At 40.6% G+C, this 27,038-nt stretch overlaps 2 protein-coding genes and 1 long non-coding RNA gene across 4 annotated transcripts in view; 2 read left to right on the plus strand and 1 right to left on the minus strand.

Annotated features, from left to right (window-relative positions):
* The window catches only part of col8a2 (collagen, type VIII, alpha 2), a 38,952-nt gene extending 33,484 nt beyond the window's left edge, over positions 1 to 5,468 (plus strand). The window contains exon 3 of the mRNA XM_077008708.1: positions 1 to 5,468. Coding sequence (XP_076864823.1) covers positions 1 to 1,904 — 1,904 coding nt within the window. The 3' untranslated portion in view covers positions 1,905 to 5,468.
* LOC143516846 (uncharacterized) lies at positions 3,815 to 13,208 on the minus strand. 2 transcript variants are annotated; one of them, XR_013131811.1, is made up of 3 exons: positions 12,766 to 13,208; positions 10,049 to 11,039; positions 3,815 to 6,073 (listed from the first exon to the last, which is right to left on the minus strand). It is a non-coding gene; the product is annotated as an uncharacterized LOC143516846 (long non-coding RNA). The 2 variants fall into 2 exon arrangements; XR_013131812.1 differs by lacking the exon at positions 10,049 to 11,039.
* Positions 10,465 to 27,038, plus strand: part of ptp4a2b (protein tyrosine phosphatase 4A2b) — a 21,001-nt gene continuing 4,427 nt past the window's right edge. The window contains exons 1-4 of the mRNA XM_077008709.1: positions 10,465 to 10,605; positions 24,703 to 24,980; positions 25,307 to 25,415; positions 25,517 to 25,609. Coding sequence (XP_076864824.1) covers positions 24,976 to 24,980; positions 25,307 to 25,415; positions 25,517 to 25,609 — 207 coding nt within the window. The 5' untranslated portion in view covers positions 10,465 to 10,605; positions 24,703 to 24,975. The remainder of the gene's footprint in view (positions 10,606 to 24,702; positions 24,981 to 25,306; positions 25,416 to 25,516; positions 25,610 to 27,038) is intronic.

Below are 27,038 nucleotides of genomic sequence, written 5' to 3' on the forward strand. Positions count from 1 at the left end.
AGTTTCCACCTGTGATGAAGGTTAAAGGTGAACCAGGCCCTCAAGGGAAGCCAGGACCTAGGGGTCCACCTGGACCGGCCGGATTACCGGGAAAACCAGGGATAGGGAAACCAGGTCTTAATGGTCAGCCAGGACCTCAAGGACCATCAGGGTTGACAGGAATCGGAAAACCTGGATTACCAGGTCTTCCAGGAAAGATTGGTCCTAAAGGACCACCCGGAATCAATGGTGAGACGGGCCTTCAAGGTGAGCCGGGATTACGGGGATTGCCAGGGCAACCAGGGTCCCCTGGACCTGCAGGTCTCTCACTGAATGGCAAGCCAGGGCTTCCTGGACTGCGAGGTTCACCAGGATCTAGGGGTGAACCAGGGCTAAAAGGTAGCCGTGGCATGCCTGGTGAGAAAGGATTACAGGGACAAAATGGCAATGGAACACCTGGTCCACCAGGCATCAGGGGTCCCACAGGCCTTCAAGGACCTCCTGGACCTCCTGGTAATCCAGGTGTGGGCAAGAATGGACTTGATGGGCTACCTGGACCTTCTGGAGCAAAAGGAGAGCAAGGAACTCCCGGGGATAAAGGCCCTCCAGGGGCAATTGGACCTCCGGGTCTACAAGGGGCACCAGGGGCACCTGGGTTGGGAAAACAAGGGGTGGATGGTGTACCTGGTAGACCAGGTCTAACTGGACCAAAAGGTGAACCAGGTCTCAGGGGTGCTCCTGGATTTCCTGGGGCTCCTGGCTATGGTAAACCTGGTCTTGTAGGACAGAAAGGAGACAAAGGTCCCTCTGGATTATCAGGTTCTCCAGGTGATAAAGGAGAACCTGGGATAGCAGGTCTTCCAGGTGATATGGGTCCAAATGGGCAGCCAGGACTTCCAGGTCTGCAAGGCCCAATGGGTCTTCCAGGTAAACATGGCATACCTGGTTTGAAGGGAGAGATGGGCCCCCAGGGGCCTCCAGGCTTGCCAGGACTTCGGGGGGATCAGGGACCCACTGGTTTGGCAGGTAAACCAGGTCTTCCAGGAGATAAAGGATTTCCTGGGATAAATGGAGCTACTGGGAAACCAGGACCTAAAGGTGATGCAGGTCACATTGGTTTACCCGGTAATCCAGGCTTGATTGGGGCACCAGGCTCCAAAGGAGAAAATGGTTTACCTGGCCCACCAGGACCACGTGGCACATCTGGGATACCTGGGATCACAGGCCCCACAGGCCATATGGGACCACAAGGTATTCCAGGGTTGAAAGGAGAGCAGGGTCCACCAGGACCCCCAGGGAATGGAAAGAATGGGGATCAGGGGATACCTGGTCCACAGGGCCCAATAGGAAAGCCAGGCCTTCCAGGAATAAATGGAATCCAAGGTCCTCCAGGTCCGCCTGGCCCACCTGGCCCACCTGGCCCTTCTAATGGAGATACAAGCGTGGCAGGGCTTCAAGGACCTGACATCGGTGGAGAATCAGTAAGTCCAGGAAAACCCCAATTTGGTCTTGGTGACCTTTCTGCCACTTTAGCTCCTGCTTTTACTGCCATTCTTACCACACCCTTCCCACCATCTGGTATGCCAATCAAATTTGATAGGACTCTGTACAATGGACACAATGCTTACAACCCTGCCACTGGCATGTTCACCTCCCCACTGCCTGGAATCTATTACTTTGCTTATCATGTGCATGTAAAGGGAACCAGTCTGTGGGTGGCACTGTACAAAAACAATGTTCCTGCTACATACACCTATGATGAATACAAAAAGGGTTATATGGACCAGGCATCGGGTAGTGCAGTGCTGGAGCTGAAGGAAAATGACCAGGTTTGGGTGCAGATGCCATCTGACCAAGCAAATGGGCTCTACTCCACTGAGTACATCCATTCATCCTTCTCAGGATTCCTATTGTGCCCTACATAACAGTCCATTCAACACACCAGTTATTTTAACAGTGTTCTGCAGTCACTCAAGTAACACCTGCAAAAGTGATAACAGGAAAGACTGATCAACAGAAAAGCTGAGATAAAAGCAAATGGAAACTTTATGCTGTCTGTTTTAGCTCTTTGAAATGTCTGATGTCGTTATTTTACTTTAATGTTTGTTTGTTTGTTTTGGGATTTTTTTGTATCTTCAGCCTATATTATGATGTTATTATATCTGATGTATTATTGTTGTTGCTGTAATTGTTGTGTTATTTTAATTGATGTCATTGTTTATTAGAATCAGACAATGTGTAAGAAACAGTTTTACCCATGTGACTGCACACTCTGCCAAATATTCTGCCTTCCATTGAACTCCATCTTTTCGACTCTGGGGCTGTGTGTTCCCCTGGCTGCAGTCACATTCAGTTCAAACTCTTACATCCTCTCATTTCTCTTCACAAAACAGACTCTTTATTTAAGGCCATTAAATATACATGTTAATTGTAAAAGCAACATTGTTTTTTTTTTCTATCTTGGTCATTCTAATGTTTACTCTAGGGAGCATAAATGCCTCCCATAGTTTAGTTTACTAAGTATTAAAGATACAGTTAATTGTTTATCTGCCTGATTTAATTACATTTATGTGGAAAATATAATCCTTATCCTTGAAGTGAAAGGTATTAGAGAAGAGGTAGGTAATCTTATCTGCAAACAGGAACAGACACCTCCATGGCTGCAGGTCTGTGTTCCAACTAAGCAGGAGCAACTAATCAGGTGTCTGAAGACTGAGACTAGCTGAATGAAACAAGTGGAACCAGGTGTGCTCTTGCTCGATTGGAGCAAAAACCTGCAACCACACTGAGCCTTTACATATAAGATTACCTAGCCCTGTTTTAGAGGGAATGTTACTTGACGATTCAAAAATATTTCTTTGAATACGAACAAAGCTTCAGTCTGTAAGAATACTGCAGACTAATTGAGTCCCACCCCACAATGGACAGCTAATGAATTCAGTGTGTGAAAACATAATAGTTGCTAGTATTCTCTAGCAAATGCAGATCAATTTTCACTGCAGTCTTTAGCCCCCCTGATACAATGTCATTATATATGTCCATGACCATGACATGATTTTGGCAATTATCACACTTGTAAATCCTTTATAAAATCTTGGCATGTCTATCAATAATCTTTATTGGTTAACATAGCTGTTTTGATTTGTCCAAAGTATCTTTGTTTATCTGGGGATACTCAAAATATAATATATCCAGAGTGTTTTTCATAACTTTATAGTCATTCAAAGATGTGACCATGATTTGACCATGTGACCATCATGTGCCTGTTGAGGGAACTGCATTGCCTTTGCCTTTGTGTCCTTGTAAACATTGTGAACATTTGGGTCCTTAGTTACTAGGCCCAAACATTAAAGTGTTCACAGCTTTAAATGATAACATCAGTTACTATATCAGTGACTATAAGATCAGTGACTATGAGATGGGGTAACATCCCAGTCAGCTCACAGACATTGCTGTCAGATCAAACATGTTCCATGCAAGTTTTGAATGATTGGATCATAATAGTAAACAGATTTAACAAATACACTGGATCTGTGTCAAAGAATTTACATTTCAACTCATTCCTATTTGCTACTAATTGTGAAACCAGATGTTGTGGCTTCAAATCACAATCACTGATGGCTATGGTAAGCCCTTTCTTTTCCCATCAGCCATTGATACCAGCAGTGTTGAAACACCAAACTTGTCTGGATCAGATATATACCATATATCATGGTATAAAGATATAACAAATCTATGACATTAGTTATGACTGGGGTGATTATTTCCACAGTAGCACATTATTGCCATAATAGCATGTTAGGTTCGCTATGAACTGTTGATTTTCATACAGAAGTGACACAAAACATTTGTATAAACAATAATTCTTCACAGTGAGTGAGCTGAACAGTCAAGACCTAACAGTCAAGGCATAATAAACCTTTTGGTATGATATCTTATTTTAGATTGTAAGATACAATCATAATAAATTGTATCAGATTGCTTTTGCATGTCATCGTGTACCTTTTATATTGTTTAAATTGAGTAAAGGTCATTGTTTAACTATTTGGTTTGGCAACTGTTGCAAATGGTAGTAAAGCTAAGCAATGACTATCAAACCTGCTTTATGCAACCACATCTTAAGAGAAAGTATTAGGATGCTTCATATAAGTCATCAAATTCCATCAACACTCATAGAATATGAAATTTTAATTTATACAAACAAATAATCGGTAGTTTGGGGGTGAAATAAGCATAATGGTGGTAACAACTGTACTAAAAGTACTTATGATCAGCAAGATGGTGTAAAGCTAAGAAAGTAGTCGACACCTGGAGCAGCTTTAATAAACCGCTTATACCTAACGGTATCATTACTGGAGACATGGTAGCAAAGAAAGGATAATGAAGTTAAATCGAAGACTTGCACAGTGGTCTAACTCTGGTGAAGTGGCTTTCACTGTCACCATTTGGATTGTCCTTTGTCATAATGATAAACAAGTAGAGAATACTTTAAGTAACAGTCCAAAAATGAATTCACAGTAACAAGCAATCTAGCTATGAACAGTTACATACAAGAGGAAACTCATTAAATCCAGTTACTGATAATGCTTTATTGCACAGCCTTTCCACATTGCAGCAAATTTGATCAATCATTCCTCAAGTGATACATTATTGTCTGTAATAGATAAACAGTAAAAAATTAAAATGAGGATCGAATATGATAAAAATCATTGATCACTTATTCACCACCTACCTGCTTCCCACTGTTCATTGTAGCCATGGAGGCCTGTCCATGCCATTAATCGCATGAGAAGAGCATGAGACTACACTTGTGAAATAAATGGACAGTAATTACGTTTTTCTTAACATGATGTTTGTAATAATTTCCATTTTCCATTTGCAAACACATGGAAAGATTTGGTTTTGATTTTTATAGTTCATTCTTTTATGTAATTTTAAACTTTCGTTTTGGATTTGGTGAATGTGTTTTTGTAGTTTTGTGGACTGAAAAGCGTCGGGTAGATTCCTTTTACTGTCTCTTTCCAGAACTGCTAGACCTTTTTCTGTTCATTTTAAAATAAAGAAAACTCTTGCTTTGGTTTGTAAGGGATGTTTGTTTGTTATGGACAAGACAAATGCAAACAACTGGTCCCATTTGCACATGAACTTAATTAAGTTGTATTTATCTATATGAGATAAGCCAGCAAGAATGTCTGCTTACCGAAGAATCCATACAAATAATAAGTTCAAATAATTGTTAACAGCATTAAGATGTAGTTAGCATACTACCATTGCATAAGGAATATTTTGTTGAATTTTCTTTTTTTATGTACTATGTAATCAGACTATAGGATTTTGTTGTATACGTGGCTATTGCATTCATGCTATGCAATATACTTTGGGTATTAAATGCACTCTTTTGATTGAAAATGTCTTGTCATCTTATACAAAATCTGCAATACTTGATAGTATTGATACAACATCAATAAACAATCTCTTGTACAAATGTATGTTGGTGTGCTTCTCTAGTACCTGATTAATATAGCTATATGCTAACTGTCCGGTTCTAATGTAAAAAAATAAAATAAATGCAGTGCTGCTTGAAAGTTTGTGAATCATCAAACATGGTCATTGTTTTCTTAAAAAAAATAATAAGAATCTTATGAAATGAACATCCAAATCTGAATTTGTAAAGCAGACCTTTCAAATAAAGGATATTTCTCTCTCTCCAAAAACTGCAAATCTGCCAAGCACAAATATAGTAGCTTGTGGCACCTCCTTTTGCAGCTATTCAACCAAACATCTTCTGGAACCACAAATTAGTGTTTCAAATCTGCTTTTGGGGATTTTTGCCCAGTCCCCCTTGCAGAACTCTATCAGTTGATAGAGGTTGGAGGGACATCTGGCATGTACCGCCTGCTTCAGATCTTGCCACAGCATTTCTGGGATTGAGGTCCAGACTTTGACTGGGCCAATCCAGAGTGCAAATCTTTCTCTTAAGCCGTTCTTTGGTAGTTTTGCTGGAATGCTTTGGGTCGTTGTCTTGTTGCATAATCCATTTCCATCCCAGTTTCAACTCTCTGACTGATGTCAGGAGATTTGGAGTCGTCCAGGTCTGGAGCAGAGGTGGAAAGAGTACTGAAAAATTGTAATTGAGTAAAAGTATCTTTACTTTGCCTAAATTCTACTCAGAGTAAAAGTAAAATTACCCATCTCAAAATTTACTCGAGTAAAAGTACAAAATTACTTCATTTAAAATGTAATTTGAGTAAAAGTTACTTAGTTACCTTCAGTTATTTAATGCAAAAAAGGATGAGTCATGAATCAAATTTAGCACAAGTTGTTTTAATCATTTAATTGTTAATTTCAAAGCGTATTTAAGTGCACATCCACACTTGCAAAAGATCAGCTGGGCTCAGGAACATACTTCCTCACAGCACAAGGACATTCACAACCTGTATCAAACTAAAATGCAAAAGGATTCTACTACTCACAATAAAACAATATAAAATGCCCACAGGATCTCACCTAAAAAAAATGCTCATAGGATCCCACAATTTAAAAGTAAGTGCCCACAGGATCCCACTATTTACAATAAAATGCCCACAGGATGCCACATCTCAAAATAAAATATAAAATGACCACAGGATCCCACATCTCAAAATAAAACAAAATGCGCACAGGATTCCACTATTTAAAACGCTCACAGGATCCAATTCTTTAAAATACAGTGCCCACAGGATTCCACTTTTCACAATAAAATGTCCATAGGATCCCACAGATCCTGATAGATAGATTTAAAGATAGAACAATCTTTACTGGATTATGACCTGATTATGAGACAATGGAAAGGGCGCGCGCAAGGCAAGGCCACGCATGCACCATCAGGTGTGGGCAGTCATGGCCTGGTGGTTAGGGAACTGGTCTTGTGACCAGAGGGTCCCGGGTTCGATTCCCAGACCTGAGGCTACGACTGAGGTGCCCCTGAGCGGCCCTTAAACCTCAATTGCTCACTTGTATTAAAAAAATTGATATCGCTCTGGATAAAGGCGTCTGCCAAATGCCGTAAATGTAGAAATGTATGTAGGTGTACCAACAAGTACACACCGCGTCAAAACCAAGAGAGTAGTAGACCCAAGTGCCGACAAAACGCAAAGAGCAAAATGTGTGCGTGCGTCCACACACATTAGAAGCAAAACCAATCACACAAGACGTGGAATAATCTCAACGCATAGAAAATAAACTCGACTGCAAAACACACAGGAGAAAAATGCAACAGAAAAGACACGAGAAAACTCAACACGAGAAAAAGAAACTTATGAACGCCAGGGGAAGTAACTGGCAGCAGGCAGAACGCCGCGATGAAACACAAACCCTTCCCAAAATAAACGAAGAACAGATAGGAAGAGATAAAGCAGGGGTAAAACTTGAGGTAGGTTAGTAAGCAGCGCAGGAGATAGTTACTCTAATAGTAGAAAAGCAAGAGAGATGAGAGAGAGCATAAGGTGGCGAGACACCTAAACACAAGAAATGCAACCAGAAATCACAGAGAAAGGGCTGAGGATGTGAATGCGCCAAAACACTTCTGCAGTGATCCGTTTCACTAAGCTTCGTTAAGAAGCCATAGAGACAGCTAAAGTCTAGGACTGACTCGGGTGCCTCTAGTGTTGTTAGGAGGAGCAGCAGCCAAGCTAGCCCTGACTTTCAGTTCCGGGACTCAGAAGTTTAAATTTCTGCCTGCATTTGATTTTTCACCATCAATATTTTTTAACTCAGTAACGTGAGGAGGTTCAAATGTAACTACTTAGGTCAAAATTTACTCGAGTAAAAGTAAAAATTACATATTTCAAAAACTACTCCGAAAATTACAAATTACTCATAAAAAGTACTCAATTACAGTAACGTGAGTAAATGTAATTCATTACTTTCCACCCCTGGTCTGGAGGCATCATGCTTCACTGCTGGGAGGAGGTTGTGGTCTTTATATGCAGTGGGCGCCTGTGATGGCGCCTGTGATTGTGGCCAAATAATTCAATTTTCAACAAATGTGTCCAGAGAATGGACTTCCAGAAAGCCTGTAGTTGTGTTTCACCTGCGTTTTTTACATTATTGACCAATGCTGCTGTGGTTGATTTACTTTTTCTGACTCCATATATCATGAAATTTCCCTCAAAACAAGTAAATGGAGTTGATGAACATAAACCTGACATTTCATATACAAAAACCGGTGATGACAAAATCACCATGGTAAAATCACCAGGGTAGAATCATGGTAAAACAACAGAACAATCTGAACTACTCAAGCAGTTCACAAACTTTCAAGCAGCACTGTATACGTTGAATATGTTTAATAATCATTTTACTAATGAGGCTGCAGTGTGTTAAATAACAGAAAAACAGACCCTATGCCTATGCACCACTGTCTTCTACATCTTTAACAATAAAAGGTAGGTTACTGTTAATGCATTGTCAGTGGCCCACTGAAAATTAGATTTATGTTAACTTCTAAACTAAAGTCTTCCAGGATTTTTTCTGAACACACCAGCTGAGGTCAACGCTACATGTAATTAGTCTCCATGCTCTGAGAATTGAACATGTGTCAAAAGGACTTTGAAAGGAATTTAAAAAGTATACATGTTTACATTAGTAAAGTATTAGTAAAGCTATTCAGTTAATTTGATTTAGTCAGGTCAGTAGCCTTATTCAAACATTTTAAGGAGGGCGTGTTTGAAATGGACTTGCATCCATGAGTCATTGTTTTAAAGCTCCTTATGTATTGCTTTACTGAAATTTAGTTTTTTACTGAGCTTTACTGAGCTAATTATTGAGGGGAAAAAGATAACCACCAAAAGCAATGTTTCAAAACATTTTTTTACTTTTTGATAGGACTGCAATCATAAGTGTGAGTACAAGTTCATGACTTAACACTGTTAACAAATCATACGAGTTGTAATGATTTCTCTTTATGTTATGCAATGTGTTGAAGCTAATGTTGTGATTCACTGGTTCCAGTCACATGAAAGAATGACTCAGGCATGCCTCAGGAAGATCCAAAACAAGAATTAGTCACTCTCTCTCTCTCTCTCTCTCTCTTTCTCTCTCTCTCTCATTATATTCGTGACACGTCTTTAGCCAGCCAGCTACATCATTATAAACTATTCCCATTGGATAATACAGATGGTTCTGAAGAAAGTCTTTTTGGGTCATTTTCAAGATTATTACCATGTGATGTGATGTCATAAGCCCCTGTTAAGATGGCCATTTTAACATTTATTGGGTTTTGCCAGACTCGCCATATTAAAATGTTTGATATCCATGGATATCCATGCATGGTATTGAATATTGACTAATACAGTAACAGTCTCACTATTTAGAATGACAATGTATATGCATTTACAGTCTTTACTGGTAATTATCTACAACATCTACAATCAGACAAACTAAAATGTATTTTAAGATATTTTAAGTAATTTGAGTCATAAATCCCAAATGATAATTAGAGGTATCTCTTATCATGTATCATGTGCCTAGTATATTGGCATATTCCAAAACTGGAGCTACTTCAATATTGTTAAATCCAATTTATAGGGTGGATTTTATTGGTATTTATTGGCATGGGTTTATAGATGTTAGAGAGAGAGAGAGAGATTGCTTTCTGCAATATAAAGCTGATTGAGACAACTCCTGAATTGTTTAAGTGTAATATTAGCAATTTTTATATTGGTAGGAAGATATGCCAACAACAAAGGGATTCTTGTCTTAACAGCAAATTGCTTATAGCCATTGTTTGTTTGTAGTAATTGTTTATAGTCCGTTTGTCCACTCTCTGATTAAGTACAACACAAGAAAAAACATCACCTATGACTTCCTTAAGAAAACCACGCTTTTGAAAATGTTTTTTTCTGGAAGAAGTTGTGTGTCTGATAGATAAGATAAATAGAGATATTAAAAATATTTTAATATTTTAAACTCTCTTAATAACAATATCAATAATATATGTATATATACACATACAGTGACGTAGGCCTATACATACACATACACCTTCATAAGATGTGCAAGTGAAGTGCTTTACATAAAAGTTACTCACCTGAAATTCTTCCTTGTACAATTTTCAGCTTTAAACTTAAAATATCCTAAATCTTGAAACGTAAGATATCTTTAACTGGACTTGTGACTAATCAGAAACAAAGTGGACATATGTCTCGTTTGCTTTGTATAGTGGTATCTTATGTATGTTCCAGATCACAAATAATTAACTGCAAATGTGTTTATCTGAAGCTTCCGTACAACTCAGTTACAAACCTGATACAATTCTTTCTAACTTGGCACATTGCCTAATTTATGTAATCCCATAAATCTTAAATTAGCGCGACGTGTAGCGGTAAAGTAGCTACATCCATCTGTATTGGGAATCAATTGTTCAGACAAGTTGTTGAAACGGACTTGCATAACCCCGGCGACGTCAGCACGACTCTTGCGTAGTTGTGATGTCACGGTGCATCGAGTAACTCCTCCCCACGATGTTCTGATGAGAACTCACTTTTGACTGTGTGAAGAGGAAGACGACGAGCCCTCACGGCAGTTACCGCTCCAATCCACTTTCTCCGGCATTGTCACGGGATTTCAATGTTCAGCCTGTTCTTTGTGAGTAGTTGTACTTTCGTGTCTCTCGACTTCGCTAGACATTTGCGCGGACGTGTTCGAAGGCCGTCGACGTTTGCGTTAACGGACGGTGTCTTCGGAGCCTTGTTGCTAGCCTACGGTTGCTACTAGCCACACAGCGATTGTTGCGTAGCGCCCAGCCTTTTTATTGGTTAGCGAGCCAGCTAGCCGCGACGCTAACGCCGAGATGTGGCAGCCATTTGCGAGCGCAGGACGTGTCAGGAGCAGACACGATCTAGGCGGCTAGCTGGTTAACGGTGCGCTCCACATAATTCGCAATATAATGAAGCAGCGCGTCGCGGTCTTTTAATCGTAACCTCGCCGTGCGTGAGTCCGTCCTTATAAACGTTCGTCTTTTTCTTGGTGTTGGGTTAGTGAAGCTGCCTGCTGAACACTTATTCTTCCTGCCATGCTTTCTGAAAGAGAGCGAGGCGAGAAACAGCCAGTTGGCTAACAGGCTAGTTAGCAATAAAAATCCTCGGCTGGTCGACTGAGTGGTAACATCGACGTGTCAGGTGTTGTTTATTACGGAGTCGTTTCTAACAATTTCCCTTCGACGTTCATTTGCATTCTTATTTTGTTTCTCACGCTTTTCGGGTGCTAGAATGTGTGCTAGCACGCTAGCTAGCAGCTATCAGCCTCGTTTCCATCACACCAGCCGGCTGGTAACCTGCCCAGCGACGGACGGCTAATGTTAGCTAGCGAGGTGCTCCCTGAGCCCGGGGTGGTCACACTGTTTTGTCTACAATAGGTTGAACACGGTTGTGTTTCTTCCGAAATAATATGAGTTCGTAGATGGAAACTCCAGTCAGCAGAACATTTTAGCTTTTAGTTTGTGATCAAACTTTGGCAGTGTATTGCACGTAGCTCCTAACTTGCCTTTTGAACCTACAGAGGTGCCTGTTAACTTCAGGCTTTGCGAATAAACGTATGTGTGAAACGTCATATATGAAACGTCCCCTCTATATTATTTTAATATTTAGTATGTTATGTTTAATATGTTTATATATCCTTTTTTTTGGTCTCCTTTTATATTTGAGACAATGATTTGACATGAACGAAGGCGTTTTTGATATTGTTTAGTAGGTATTATGCTATTTATTGTAATTTATGTACAGAACTTTGGTTACCACTCTATACTTTAAATGTTCTGTATAAATAAACAGCTCTTATTGATCATAATTTTATTTTTGTTGTAACAAACTTAAAATTTTCTTTCTTGAGTGAGTAAAATAAATTTGGGTTGAAGTAGAAGACTTCAGTTTTGTAGCTAAGTTGACCTCTTGCTATTTTACGATAAAATCTTTAATTCATTTGCCGCACACCCTTTTAGGATGATCTTTGAAATAATTTTCATGAAAATGACTGGCTAAAGCTTTTATGAATTGGCTGTTGCACAGTAAAATTAGCAGTTAGAGTTAGAAATACACCTGGCTGCTTACTGTTTTATTCAGTAGAATTCTGTAGGAGTAGGTGATTCTCCCAACTTTCTCATTGTCCGTATGCACCTACATCTTTTAACTAACTTTAGCTTTAAAACTAATACCATTAGTACGCTTAATTAAAATTTAGGCTTAACTTTTGAGTTATGGTATCATCCTATGTCAGTTTTGGGGGTTTTAATATTATTCTTTAATTTTGCATTTTCAAACAAAAACAAATGAATAAATGCCTAGAACATAGCCTATTGACAAGTTTTTCATGTAACTTCTTATGAAAACCTTTCCTTGGATAATGGAATTGCCATGGGGCAGTTTTGTAATAACTTGTTATACAAAGGGACAGGTGCATTTACTGTGCTGAATCCAAATTCCTTCTTTCTCTCTGACCACATCCAATTTATGCTGAAAGCACATCATTTAACTTACCATTTTTTCAGCATTTTTGTTTTGTGCTTTGATCCTGAAGCTAAAATCATTGGGCAACATTTTACACTGGGCAGTGAAATCGGGTGTAAGTGGAGCATACATGGATAAAGCCAGCCTAGATATGCTGGATCTGTCTGACATACATTGACTGTTATTGTTTAGTCATTTGAATTAATGCACTTTTCATCTTGGAATTATTTTTTTTCCCTGCTAGCATTCTAAGTCTAGTTTGTTTTATCCAGCGGCTTATTAACAAACATGGAACAGGTCATACCTCAGTGTTCTCCTTGGAAACATCCGTACAAGTCACAGTGTGGCTCCATCTCTCCCTGCTGTCTCTTCTGCTTGTCTGTTAAAATATTTAAAAAGGACCTACAGTGCTTCTTCTAGTTCCTTCTGAAGCAAGATAATACTCACTGCTGGAGACCTGTTGGTCTGAGACACCTGTCAGCACGACAACAAGCACCCCTTGTCATGATCTTTAAACCACATCTTCTCTTTAGAGCGAGGTAGAGCCAACTTTAGATCCAACTTATGAATGGAAAAAGACATTAAACATGTCAGTATGATGACTTTGCCTGAATCAATTTGGTTAAATTCTAAATGTAGCTTACAGAGGGCTTAGTTATTATACTTTCTTGCATCCAACACGGTTAGATAGAAACTGTTCTGTCCTTGTATGTACTGATAATGGCATTAATATATGGCTTTGCAGTATACTTGGTATGTAATAGGTTCCCTTTCTATGGCATCATTTTTTTTATTTTATTTACTGCCACATGCTAAATGTGCTGGCAGTGGCGTGTTCCAGGAAGTGGCCAACTTTGTGGCAGCTTTTGCAGCGCCCTTACAGAAGATGTTTATGTTGCCATCTGCACATCACTTTATCTCTCTCGTTGTCTGTTTTTGGTTCTGAATTTGTATTTATGCCTCTGAAATTACCACTGAGCATTCAGTGTGTTTTTTCCTCTGGCATAATGTTTTCCCACAATTTATAGCAGGGTTGGACAAATTCAAGAGTTTTTATTGTCGTCTGTACAGTAAACTGGCACTGTGCAATGAAATTCCTAGTCCTTGTCTAACGCCCAAGCTATCAAGGCAAATACTATATACATAGATATAAATAGAAAAAACTGTAAGACATTAAACTAGAGATGTACTGAAAGTACAACTAGATATGTATAACTAGAGATGTAATGCAAAACTTGAGATTAAACTACATATGTAATGTGACTACGGCTGGAAAGAAAATGGGCATTATTGATGTGTACTGTGCACTATTGCAAACAGTATGACAGTAGAATTTGTCAGACATAGTCAAATTGCGCATTCAAAACTAATTAAAAAATTCATTGTTTTTGGCCCACTATTGCTTGTCTTGAGATTGAGCTACTCGCTAGTCAGATTTGATCCCGAGGAACTCAGAACAGTAACCAACTGCTTTCATGACTTTCACCGGTCTAATGTATTGCTGTAGCCACAAGCCTTCCTGATATTACATGTCAAAAATACTCTTTTTGGCAAATGAACACATAATAATAACAAAACAGACCCATCTCCATTTCTCCACTGTATGCTTGTGGATCTTATTACATATTACCCGTGTTTCTTCAGGGTTTTGGGGGGCTCTGGTTTCAGATTTATTTTCTTCTTTGGTGTTCTCCCCTCAGAGGACAGCCACTCTGATTTGCTCGATTTCGCCTGCATGTCACTCACATGTTGTGTTCACTATCGTATGTGTGCTGCTTCTCATGTTTGAGGAATTTCTATAGATGGAGCGCTTTCGTTTCTGCCCAAGAATACTTGACTTTATTTTGTTGCTGTAAGTACTAGGTTCCTGTAAAGCATAATAAACACAAAAGTGATGCAGAGTTTGCTGCATAGCCTGAAGTTAGCTTCTAGCTAGCTAGTTTTAATGCTACTCCTGCTTCACACATGCATACATTTATATGACTGTTTAGCTAACACATGAGTTTTCTCTGCTCTGTCTTGACTAAATCCAGTAGTATTCTGAAAAAGCCACCACAATGTTTGAGAGAAATTGAGCAGACCAAGCCATGTGTGGTGTCTAATGTCAGCATGGTTTATCATGCCATGCTTTAATGGTTTTGTCCTGAGCTTGATAAGTAAGCTTAGCTGTGTTAAGGGGCCATTGTGTTGTATTCCAGCTTGGAGAATTTCCTACTGATGCTAGAATTGATACCCATTCATAATAAAGTAATGGAGAGGAGAAAATGGCAAGCAGGATCATGAAATGCTGAGCCTCTCATTCATAGCACGAGGAATGTAGACAGACAGGCCACTGGAATGTGTGTGGTGTTGGGCCCATGTGGATTTATGACCTGTAGCATTTTAGACACTGTTTTATTTCTGGTCTTCATTAAACACTGCTTGGCATAGTCTAAACCGGTAGTAATAGATGCTCCAAAATTATGGGCTGACCTAATGAACTGACTGTGAACCCCCACCCTCGTTTGTTTATTTTAAAGGTGTCTCTAGTGGCTGCTCACGTTTGGTGTTGGTGGTGCAGATTTTGCTAAATGAAGTAACGCTAGAATAATCCCTGGGTAAAGTTAACTCTATTAACTCTATTTTTCCAAGAAAGCCACCCTTTGTCCTTTTTAGTGTTTATGAATACCTAGAAACTGTCAAGTACTTCTGTTATTGTTGGCAAACAAAGCAAAGTTCCTTGTCTCATAGTTAGGTTTCATTGACCTTCCCTTCGTTGTTGGTTAAACGTGTAAACATGACCTGTATAAATGCCAGTAAATGTTCCGCTGGCGATAGTATCAGGACTTCAGGTATTTCTTTGAACTGCTTACGTTAAGAGTTCTTTTATCAGTCTCTTTACTGAAAAGTAGTAGGGGTTGTGGTTTAATCCATCTTTCACAGTAACCTGTTTTCTCCAGTACTGTCTGATGCAGAGACTACAATTAAATCTAGTATCGGTTTCGGGTGAAGACACTTTTATGCAAACATGGCTCCCGCTCCTCATGAGAGCAATCTGTGTGTTTTTACCTCTTTCCCAGGTGTGTCTGTGTGGTTACCTGACTTGCTCTAACGTGTCTTCATTCATACTGATCACATAACCAAAGATGTGAAGTAGAACAGCTTTTGGATTATTTCAGCTTTTGTCTCAATTGCTCACTGCATGCCCTTTGGATGCCTGTGTACCTACAAGTGCCCTTTGGAAGGGGTAAAACTTCCTGTCTGTATTTGGTCACTGGCAGCAGCCCTCTCTCATCACGCTGGCGTTAGACTTTATCCTCTGGGACACGTGGTCTGCTGTCTGGGTTGGGTGTTGTGGCATCTCTACTCTAGTGACCTAGTGGTGTATGGTGTTGCAGCGTCTTGTGCCAAAACAGCTCGGAGTGAACCAAGGCCTTGGATGGTGGTCATGGCAATAGGTCATTTAGAACTAAGCAGGTGATAAACCACCTGCCATAGGTGATAAATGTCAGAGTGCACTCTTAACTCCAGTGACGGCCCTGTGTGTTCGGTTCGTCCTAAAGGCCAGCACCAACTTGTGCTTTGTTTTAAATCAGTTATACAAGTTGATATGTGGCATGTTTGTGCCTTAGTAGTAGCATTTCAAATATTCTTTTTATTGTTTTTGCTGAGATATCGAGATTATATGCTGAGTGTTTTGTGGTGGTGGTACAGGGATGATAAACCTCGTTAACCAACTCATGCAGGTGAGGGATTGTTTTACAGATTAAAAAAATAGACTTATAATTAGTTTTTGGTTCGATACAAAAAACATTTCTTGAACTAAAACACCATTTATAATAGAGGGAAAACTTAATCAACCTAAAACGTCACCACCTTTCTGGGAAAGGAAAGCATTTCTCTTCATTTTGAGTGTGTGCCCTTTACACCACTACACAATCAAAAACATGGAATACAAACAGTATCCATTATCCTCAGATTTCCTCTAACCACATGTGATCAAGATTGAGTTTTCCTTTCTAGTCATCTAAATGAATCAGCGGTCAGTGGCAACGCTATCTCAAGGGTAACACCGTCACCCTGGCCTAAGGAAAAAAATATCTCCCACAAACAGTTGGCCTGTATTCAGTTGGATCAACCTTTGTCATTGAAGGTTTTCTGTAAATTTTCAACGAGTATGTGGGCGGCAGGTTTCCTCCGGGTGTGGAGTGTGTTCTGTACACCAAGCGTGGCTTAAAATCTGTCCTCTATTGGGACATCTTGTATTAGTCAGCAAGCGTACTGGAGATAAGTTGCTTGACATTCGTTCGGTGAGCAAATTCTAGTTATGTACTAGTTATGTCTCAGAGGAATTGTGTGTCTGGCTTAGTCTCAACAGAAGCGTATGGGGACGTGAGCGGGCAGGGCTTTATCTCTCCCCCTCGAGCTGCTGTTCGCCTTGTCCCTCAGCCCAAGGCCGCTAATCTCGCTCACCTTATCCTTAACCAGCTGGGGAGAGAGAGAGAGCGAGCAGCCTGCCTCAGAGGCTTAGCCTCACGTTTATAACCCTGCCCAGGAAATTCAGGAGATTACGCTGATATTACACAGGTTCTGTCACTTGCGATGACCCGGAAGCAGTACTAACCTGGGCACACTCCATTATGAGTTGAACCCGGTGACATTTTAGCACACCTGCTTGTACAGAGGACATGGATCACTTGATATTAACTTAATTTGAAATGTTCGATTATTAGTAAACTGCAACATTTGTTATCTTCAGGCCTCAGCGCCTTCTCTGGATAGTCGGGAGTGTAATCGGCTACTCACAGCCGGGCTTTCTGTCCTCCGTTACCCTGCGTGCTCCCAGTCCTCAGATTGACCTCTGCTCCACATCTGCAGCATTTGTGTCTCGACTCGAAGGGATGTGAGAGGGATTACCGCTTCTCATATTAGCCATTCACAAGCCTCATAATCCCTTATGTTTCCTCATGGCTAAACAGGACTGGGACATAGTATGCAGGAGGGAGGATGTTGGGTTCTTTTACCATATTCTTTATATGACTGCAAGCTTAGATACACTTTATTTGAAAGATATGTTGCCGATTTCATCAACCTCTGGTTTCCTTCCATTTAGCATGCAAATATTTTTACCCCAGAACAGGGACATTTGATACAGGCAGGTGGCTGAAATGGGCAAGCATGTGCTATGGATAAGGAGAATTCCCACTCTTTTAGTACAAGAAATGCAGAGTCATCCTTTAGAGTCCTCGCTCTCCTACACACTATCACCGGTTTAGACGGCTGTGTTCCCTGTAGATAGTCTTCCTCATTATCATGCATTATCACTTTGTACACTACCAAGTGAAATGGGAGGAGAGAGGCCAAATTGTTCGTCTCACTCTCCCAGCTGCACAGAGGGTGAGTGTGTGTCTCGGAGAGAGAGAGAGAGAAAGAAAGGAAGAGAGGGGAAAAAGGAAATAAAGAGAACACTGTAACAAGTAGGAACACAAAAAGTCTGTCAGTGTTGTGTACCTAGTGAACTCTACTTTAGTTGACTAGGAGCTGCATTTCACAGAACGGGGAGCCACGCGAAACTGTCATTTCTGAGAAGTTGCGTTTTTTTTTTTTTCTCTCTCCCTCCCTCCCTTTCTGAGACGCACACAATCAAGTGAAACCAGTGGGGGAAACAGAGTGAAGTGTATTTGTGTCATATCAGAGGCTTTGTGTACAACATTTTTATAAAGTACATGTATTTAATATAAACCTCTTTCAAGTGGGAGCTTGCAAGACAATGTTACAAATTTTCAGTAGTCAGCAAATGAAATGGGAAACTGTCAAAACACTATTGTTGGATGTCTCTATTGAAGCCAGAGATTTAAGAATTCGTAAAGATTTGTAAGAATTCACTGAGGTCACTTCAGACCATGGTTTCCTTTGTTGTAAGCAAGACCTCAAATGATGGGGAATTTAAGATTCTTGTTGCTTCTGTTACCTTGGAAACTTTGCAGTAAATCCAGCAATACGTAAATTAATGAAGAAAATTGGTTATTTGTGCACGTGACTGAAGAGAGCACCAGCACATGAATATTTGTAGCATTCTTTAATATTCTGGCCGAGTTCTTTACACAGGGTTAATTGGAGATAAGACGTGGCTCATGGATAGTCTAGACAGCTGATGCTGACTCATCAGGTTCAAGGTAGTGTCTTTACCTATCAAATTGTGGCATTACAGTGGAGAAGACTGATGGGGTGTGAATATACAACCTCTGACAATAGTCTGCAAGCCTCTTAATGTTGGAACTGGTCAGTGGCTGTTTATAAATAACCTATTAATCTATGATGTTCTCTCCAGTTGACCGTATTATGTCTGAAATGGCATATTGTCTTGTGAGCATGAAGTTGAAGTATATTTTTAAGTTGGGCGACTCATTGTTTGAATAAGAATAACCAGGATCTGTGCACACTGCCCATAGTGTGACCTTAGACATTGCCCAATGTATTGCCATTTACCCTGCCCTGTCCCAAAATGGGCAATCTTTCCTGTTGGTCATGTATGCTGATGAGTTTCGTACACTTTCTCGTCATGCTAACTTCGCTTGCTTCCCCATCTGTGTTGCACAGAAGATGAGAATAAGTGTGATTTGCATGAGTTCCCAGAAGAGCAGGGTGCTTGAAAGATACATTTAAACAGCTGCCCCTCCGTTTTCTGCATGGAAAGCCAAATGAATGCTATATGAATGTGTTGCAGATCGACCCATTCATTTGTTTAAATCGGCAGCCTAAACCATAAAGGTTTCACTTCACCCTGAGTGTACCTTGGCTGTCCTGTGAGAATAGCAGTAATTCAGACTCTTCCCCCCTCTTTTAAGGCCTTTTGTTGCAAGTTTAAGAAGTGCCTCTCCGTGTTCTGTGATGAAGACCGACTCTAGTTCTCCTTTGACACTGTAATCACATGGCGTTCAAGCTTTCTCTTTAAAAAGAGTTTAAAAGATCTCTTTGACTATGTGCCCATCATTCAGTGGCCTGTACTTGAAGTTCGTTTGAGTTTGCCTGTTCTCTTTCAGTGAATTAAGAATTCAAATTCAGTCTCATATGTTCTCTGAAGTTTTTTTTTGGAATGAGAATACTTGGTCGCTTTGATGACCGTCTCTGGTGTGGTGCATGTGGTCTTTGAATTTTCATTTATTTCTTTGTTTATTTTTGTAAGTTAGGGTAGAGGCAGCAATAATAACCATGGTTCTTGAGTTTTGAAATGTTGGAACATTTTGAAAAGGCAACAAAAATATAGTAACTATTGTTACTATACAGTTGTGATCAAATTTATTCAACCCCCACTGAAATAAAGTGTTTTGGCCAGTTTGACATTGATTTTGATCATTTCAGTCATCTTATTTACAATTATATCAAAGAGGCACTTATAAATTAGACAAACATAACATAATATTTATGATGGAATAACCACAAATGTCTTTACTGTGCTCACATCATTATCAGTTTTATTCAACCCCCTAGTGACATTATTTTTTAGTACTTAGTACAACATCCTTTTCCAGTTATGACAGCTTTCAAGCGTGAAGCATAGCTTGACACAAGTGTCTTGCAGCGACCTATGGGTATCTTAGCCCATTCTTCATGGGCAAAAGCCTCCCGTTCAGTCACATTCTTAGGCTTGCGCACTGCAACTGCCTTCTTTAGGTCCCACCAGAGGTTCTCAATTGGATTTAAGTCTGGTGATTGCGATGGCCACTCTAGAATGTTCCAGCCTTTCATGTTCAACCATGCTCTAGTGGACTTGGATGTGTGCTTCGGATCATTGTCCTGTTGGAAGGTCCAACGTCTCCCAAGCCGCAGGTTTGTGACTGACTCCATCACATTTTCCTCCAAGATCTCCTGGTACTGAAGGGAATTCATGGTACCCTGCACACGTTGAAGCTTTCCTGTACCATTAGAAGCAAAACAGCCCCAAAGCATAATTGACCCCCCGCCATGCTTCACAGTAGGCAAGGTGTTCTTTTGTTCATAAGCCTGGTTCTTCCTTCTCCAAACATAGCGCTGGTCCATTGTCCCAAACAGTTCTAATTTAGTTTCATCTGACCACAGTACACTGTTCCAAAACCTTTGTGGCTTGTCCACATGACTTTTGGCATACTGCAGTCGACTTTTCTTGTTCTTTGGAGTCAGCAAGGGGGTGCGTCTGGGCGTTCTGGCATGGAGGTCTTCGTTATGCAGTGCGCGCCTTATTGTCTGAGCTGAAACTTCAGTGCCCACATCTGACAGGTCTTTTTTCAGTTCCTTAGCAGTCACGCGGGGATTTTTCTCCACATTACGCTTCAGGTAGCGCACAGCAGTCGCGGTCAGGATCTTCTTTCTGCCACGACCAGGTAACGTTTCCACTGTGCCCTTTAACTTGAACTTGCGAATGATACTTCCGATAGTGTCTCTTGGAATATTTAACAACTTCGCAATCTTTTTATATCCATTGCCATTCTTGTGAAGAGCAATAACCTCTTCTCTTGTCTTCTGGGACCATTCTCTTGCCTTCACCATGCTTGGAAACACACCAGTAGATGTCTAGAAGGAGCTGAGTATCACAGTCCTTTTGAATCTGCCTAATTGGTGCTTATCATGCTTGATTGCTGCTCGTTGACATCCACAGATGTTTTCAATACCTGATGGAAAACACTGGAATGAACCTCTGTTCTTAGGAGTGGTAGTCGTAAAGGGGTTGAATAATTGTGTCAATGAAGAAATCACAAAAAGGCCATTTAATACTTTATGACAAAAAAAATTGATGCTATCTTAGTTGCATTTAGTTCTTTAACAAGTCCTTGTAAGATTTCATTATGAACACAATTACAAATGTGCACTGAATTCCATAAAACCCTTCGCAGCATTGGGGGTTGAATAAATTTGATCACAACTGTATATACCATATAGTGGGGTCAAATGGGTGATTTCAAATGCATAAAGCTGTTTGAAGCTTTGGTCTGCACTAGTCCTCTCCTTGGGGTTGCCTTTGACAACTCTCTAAAGTGCAGAAACAAGCTTTCCTTTTTTGCTTTGTCCTGGTTTCCCATCTCTTTTGGGTGACCTGAACAGTTCTAAGTCTGATGAATATTGCCTGGCGATGTTGGTATTTGAATCTTAAGTATACTTGTATTTTAGGGTTTCCCTACGTGTGGTTTAGATTATGATGTCTGCTTCCAGCTGTGGGGTATAGCTTCGTCTCGGCTATGTGGGAAACATTTGTAATTATCAGATAAAGAAAAGTGCTTAGTATGAAGTATGTGCAGGGTACCCGCGGGTCCTTAAAAAGTCTTAAATTTAGTTTTTCATATTCAAGGCCTAAAAATGTCTTAAAATGTCTGGAATTTTATGAGGGGAGGCATTAAATTATTTTATTTTACCGACGATATGTATATTATCATTTTCGCAACGGCCTTATACTCCGCATGGTAGATGGCGCGATGTGAACTTTGCCGAATCTAGCGCCAGGACCATGCAGAAAATAACCGCTCCGGGGTCCTAGCGCTAGATTCCTAGCGCTGGAGTATAAGGCCTCAACAACGTCAACAATGTGGAACACACCTGCATCCCCAGTAGGGCTGAACGATTAATTGCATTTGCGATAATTTTGCGATTTTTTAAAACGCGATTGTCTAATCGCACAGGCTGCGATTTAAACTGGTCACGTGACTTGGGAGCGAGCCGAGGACGAACGGAGCAAACCTGAGCAGGAAGCAGGGAGGTGAAGAAGTGAAGTTAACACAGCGCACTTTAACTTGTTGCACAATGGCTTCAGGCTCGACAGAAGCTGACACAACTGAAAGTCTAATACCAAAGAGGGGCAGCACATCAGTTGTGTGAAATTACTTTGGCTTTTAAAAAGATGCTGCTCAACGTCAGGTACCCTGCAAAACGTGCCTTGCTACTGTTGTTACGACGCGAGGTAACACTACAAACCTTCTTCAGCATTAAGAAAAACACCACAAAGCCTCGTATGATATTTGTAAGGCTAAAATGCCAACGACCAGTGCTGCATCTTCAAATACGCAAAAGTGTTTCTCTGCGCTTATACAGCTTTAGTATGCGGTGAGCAGCGAAATACCGTAAAATCACGCATATAGGCGCAATAGGATTTAAAGCACGGATGAATCGCGAAAGCGCAGATAGCTTGACCGCGGTCCAGCAGACAGGGTTCACTGACCGAACCGTTTGAAACTGTAACTCTTTATGGATGTAATTGGAAGCGGCACGCTGAAATAACTCGGGCAGTAACGGAGTTCATAGTGAAAGACATGATGTCCGTTAATGTAGTGAACAAGCCCGGCTTCATGGCTTTGTTAAACACACTGGATATGCGCTACCAAATGCCCTCACGCACATATTTTAACCAAGTTGCTATACCTGCAGGGTTGCCAACTCCCACGCATTGAGCGTCTTAAGCCTGGTTTATACTTTCGCGAGCGACCGTAGCGCGCACCAGGCTTTAGACTAAAAAGTTAGTAGTTCGCTCTGGCGCCAACCACAGGCGATCGATCGATCACGATATAATATAATAATACTTAAATTTAGTCCATTTTACACCCCCCCGCAACCCTGTATCTGAGCTGTATAAAAAATGCTGAAACAGAGTTTCCTGAAGTGGAACAATGGAAAAAAAATCGCGATTTTAAATCGCAATTTATAGATAAAAAATTGCAATTAGATTATTTTCCAAAATCGTTCAGCCCTAATCCCCAGTAACAGTATTATTTTTTCTTGTGAGAGGTATTAAAAAGGTCTTAAAAGTAATTGCACATTTTTAAATCTCAAATTCAGATACCCTGATGTGACAAGACCTTGGTCTGCCATAGAGATATTAGAAGCTTGTTGTAAATATTTTCAAGTTATTTAAGTAGACCCATCGATCAGTAAGTTACATGCATTGCACATTATTAGAGATGCACAATGACAATTTTCTTGGCCAATTCTGGTTTTCTTTCCTTCTAAGAATTATAAAGGACCGCACACAGAAACATTTTGTGTTCAGATTTTCTTTTGGCGGAAACTTCTTTTAACCCAGATATGTGCGCTTGGTCATGGGCTGCTGGCTGGTGCCTGGCTCTGCACTTCTCTAGCTTTCGCTTTAACAACTTTGCCTTTGCTAGCATACTCAAATTCCGCATACTCAGCAGGATGATGTCTTAAATGTAGATTTAAAATCTGTTGTTCAGGACATTTTCGGAGTTGATTCTCTACAACTTTCACCATGTTTGTATCGCACACAGCTAGCTTGTTTTCTTCACTCACTGTGAACTTCCACGCTGTACACATGGCCGTGACCGACAGAGATCCCTGCTCCCTCCTTAGAACTGTGCTAAGGCTCCATAGACTTGTGAACTGAATTCTAAAGTTTGTAAAGTCACCATGGTGTTCATGTGTAGCTATGTTTGCACGGAATCAGTTATGAGACTGACCAACTGATCACCAGTTATGGCCGATCATGCAGAAAACTTGCATATTCCCATCACCGGCCAATCAATAGGTGCATACATAATTTCTGTTTACGCAATGTTTGTTCATATTGAACATGTAAAGCTTGAAAATTGTATTTTCTCCAGACCAACTATCTCGTCATCCTTTCCCCCCAATCTTAATCTGTCTTTCAGTCTATTCCCAAACGATTGTGCACACAAGTAGAAGCAGTGAATTCTGTGAATTTAAGGGGTTTGGCATGTACGTCTCACTTTTGCAAAATAATATTGCTAGTCATCTGGATTTTTGTTTCCCCTTCCTGTTTCCAGTTTCCTTCCCAGATCCATCACACAAGCAGTCTGTAAAAGATGATAGAAAACAACACATGTATATTCACTGCAAACTTGGTGACACCGAAGTCAGGCACACTATCACTTTTATGAGCAAATATGTTCACTTGTACAATTTTTGGTTGCATTTATATTTTTATATATCTTGTGCAAAATAATGATTAACATGAAATTGGTGACTTGTAATGTAGCATAATTAAAGCACAACTGCTGGTGTCTACCAGTTTTCAGAAGAATTATTCAAGAATATTGACGTCATTCTAAATTTAAAGCCACCTTTTTCTGTAAATATATCCCAGTTTGATTCTGTGTTTGAGTTAACCTTTCAGTAATGGTTTTACCTTCAAAAGATTTAAAGATGTAACAGTGGATCCACAATGAGCTACAAAATGGTCAGGGTTTGCTAACGTGTTCAGCTTAAACGGTAAACTCTACAATACTGAGGATTCTGACGTATCTTTCTCTTCTTTTGGCAGTGTTTCCGTGTAGATTTGGGCTGCACATTTATGGCGTTTGTGAGTGGAGACTTCTGCCAGGCTCAGCACCTCACCTTCGTGAACAAGTGAATCATCAGCCTCCTGCGGGACTACGCTACCCAGAAACCCCCCTGACAGCAAACTGGGCCCAGTCTGTCTCTCCCACATCCCCCCCGGGGAACACGCGTAGTCCTGAGTCTGAGCGCAAACAAGTACTTTCTCCCACACCTGCGGCTTTCTGTCTCTACAGTCCATCAGACCCACCTCTCCTGAATGGGGTAATCTACAGTTGTCTCATTGGATGACTGAAGGATAGTCTCCCCTTTTTTTAATTTCTTTTTTTTATGATTTTTAACCCCCTTTTTTATCATCGTGTTTTTGTATACCATTTGAGCACTGCGGACCAGATCATCCTCCATTTTTTTATTTATTTAATATTTTTTTGGTTTGGTTTTTACAGCTTCCTCTAGTCCGGTGCCCTCCATCTCACCTGTGCTCATTTTTTTTATTTATTTGTTTTTACTAGAAGTCCTTGCTGAATCTGAGCCAAAGCCTTTTTTTTAAGGAGCAGGAATCATACTTTTGTATTGTAATTGTTTTAAAGCCGTCTCGCCAACATGAACCGTCCTGCCGCTGTTGAAATTACCTACGAGTGCATGAGGTTCCTCATCACACATAACCCCACCAACTCGACGCTCAACAAGTTCACGGAGGTAAGCGCCGGTTAGATTTTTTTTTCATTCTCATCCGCTCTCCCTGAGGTGTGCGAGAGAGACAAAAGCTCTTAACTTGTGCTCGTCTCTTTCTTCTCAAGGAGCTGAAGAAATTTGAAGTAAACACCCTTGTGCGTGTGTGTGAGGCCACTTATGACAAGGCGCCTGTGGAGAGAGAAGGCATCCAGGTCCTGGTAAGTGCAGTTCTTTAGGTCTCTTGCAAAAAAGCCGCATGAACACTCGAATTACACTCAAATATGCACACGCGCACACACGCACGCGCAATTCTTTCACTCATTCTGTAGCCAACAGAAAGAGGAGATGATTTCTCCTCTGTGTAAACCTCGTTGAAACAGCAGTGGTAGTGTTCTGAGAAGACAAATGGATTTCTCGCTCTTAACTCACGACATGTACCAGAGTGAGGTTACTTCACAAACAGCTGTCAGTACTTCCTCTTCTAGAACACATGTCCGTACAAGAACGGCAGTAAACACGGCGAGGAATTCGTGGCGTAGCAACATGCAGCTGCTCTGCAGGACGCTCTTGGGGGGAGTTTCTGTGCAGGTAGAAGAGGAAGGGAGTTATGAGTTAGATGCAAAACAGTAACTGCAGGAAGGGGAATAAAGGCTCTTACGAAGTTGGAGAATTGCCAGGCGTTTGCCTTCTCTGAGATCTTTGTGGGCTTTTGTGCAGGTGACATGATTAAGACTCCTGTGTGCCTCTTTATTCTCACCTGTCTGGCTTGCAGATGAAACATTATTGAACCATCAAAACTTTCAAAGCATTCCCCTCTCTCGCAACTGTGTGCCTTCCCACAAACGTATACCTGTGGTTAGACCTACATTCCTTATACATTATCATGAAATGTGTTTAAGATGCAGTAAATTGATCATCCTGCCCTTGGCTCCTTTCTTTTGTCTCTGCAAAGTGTAAAGTAAGTCAAGTAAAACAGTAAATAAGACAACTTGACATGTCTAGTTTCTCCAGACCGCCGTCCACATCACAAGTGTTAGCAGTACAACATCCGAGACGCTTTGCAAACAAATCTGCTGCACAGAGAGCCAAAAATCTAAATCCATGTGTTCTTTGCAACTGTTCTAGTCACAGCCAACATGAAATGGTAAAGATGAAGTTAACAGAGCCATTGAGATGGAACACACGTGCACGCATCATCTCAAACACTGGTGCATAGATCATTTTTGGTGGACCATGAACCTCTTTTTTTGTATAATTGTGTTGTACTGCCACATCTAGTCTAGACTACTTCAGAACCTACAGTTCTGCATGTAGCTTGTGTTCTCTGCTTTGGGGGAATGTGGTGGAGAGCTAGCATGCATTTTAGATAGCTTCTTGGGCTGTACATGTGAATTTCAGTAGTTTTATTTCTTTTTGAGGAGAGAATTTTATGCCCTCTCTTTTAATTGTAGATACATTTGGCACAACTCCACATAGCTTCTCTCCCAGCCGCTAAAATGCTATGTGCTAAAATGCTGTGTGTACACGATCATGCAAGAATAATTCTGGAATTAAAACTAAATGAAGGTGCTATAAAAGGGATAAACGCAGAATTAAAAGCAGAGAGTAGATGTTCTACACTCGTTCTGCACTCCAGATCACACCAGA

This window comes from Brachyhypopomus gauderio, chromosome 6 (genome assembly GCF_052324685.1).
Source record: "Brachyhypopomus gauderio isolate BG-103 chromosome 6, BGAUD_0.2, whole genome shotgun sequence".
Lineage (NCBI taxonomy): Eukaryota > Metazoa > Chordata > Actinopteri > Gymnotiformes > Hypopomidae > Brachyhypopomus > Brachyhypopomus gauderio.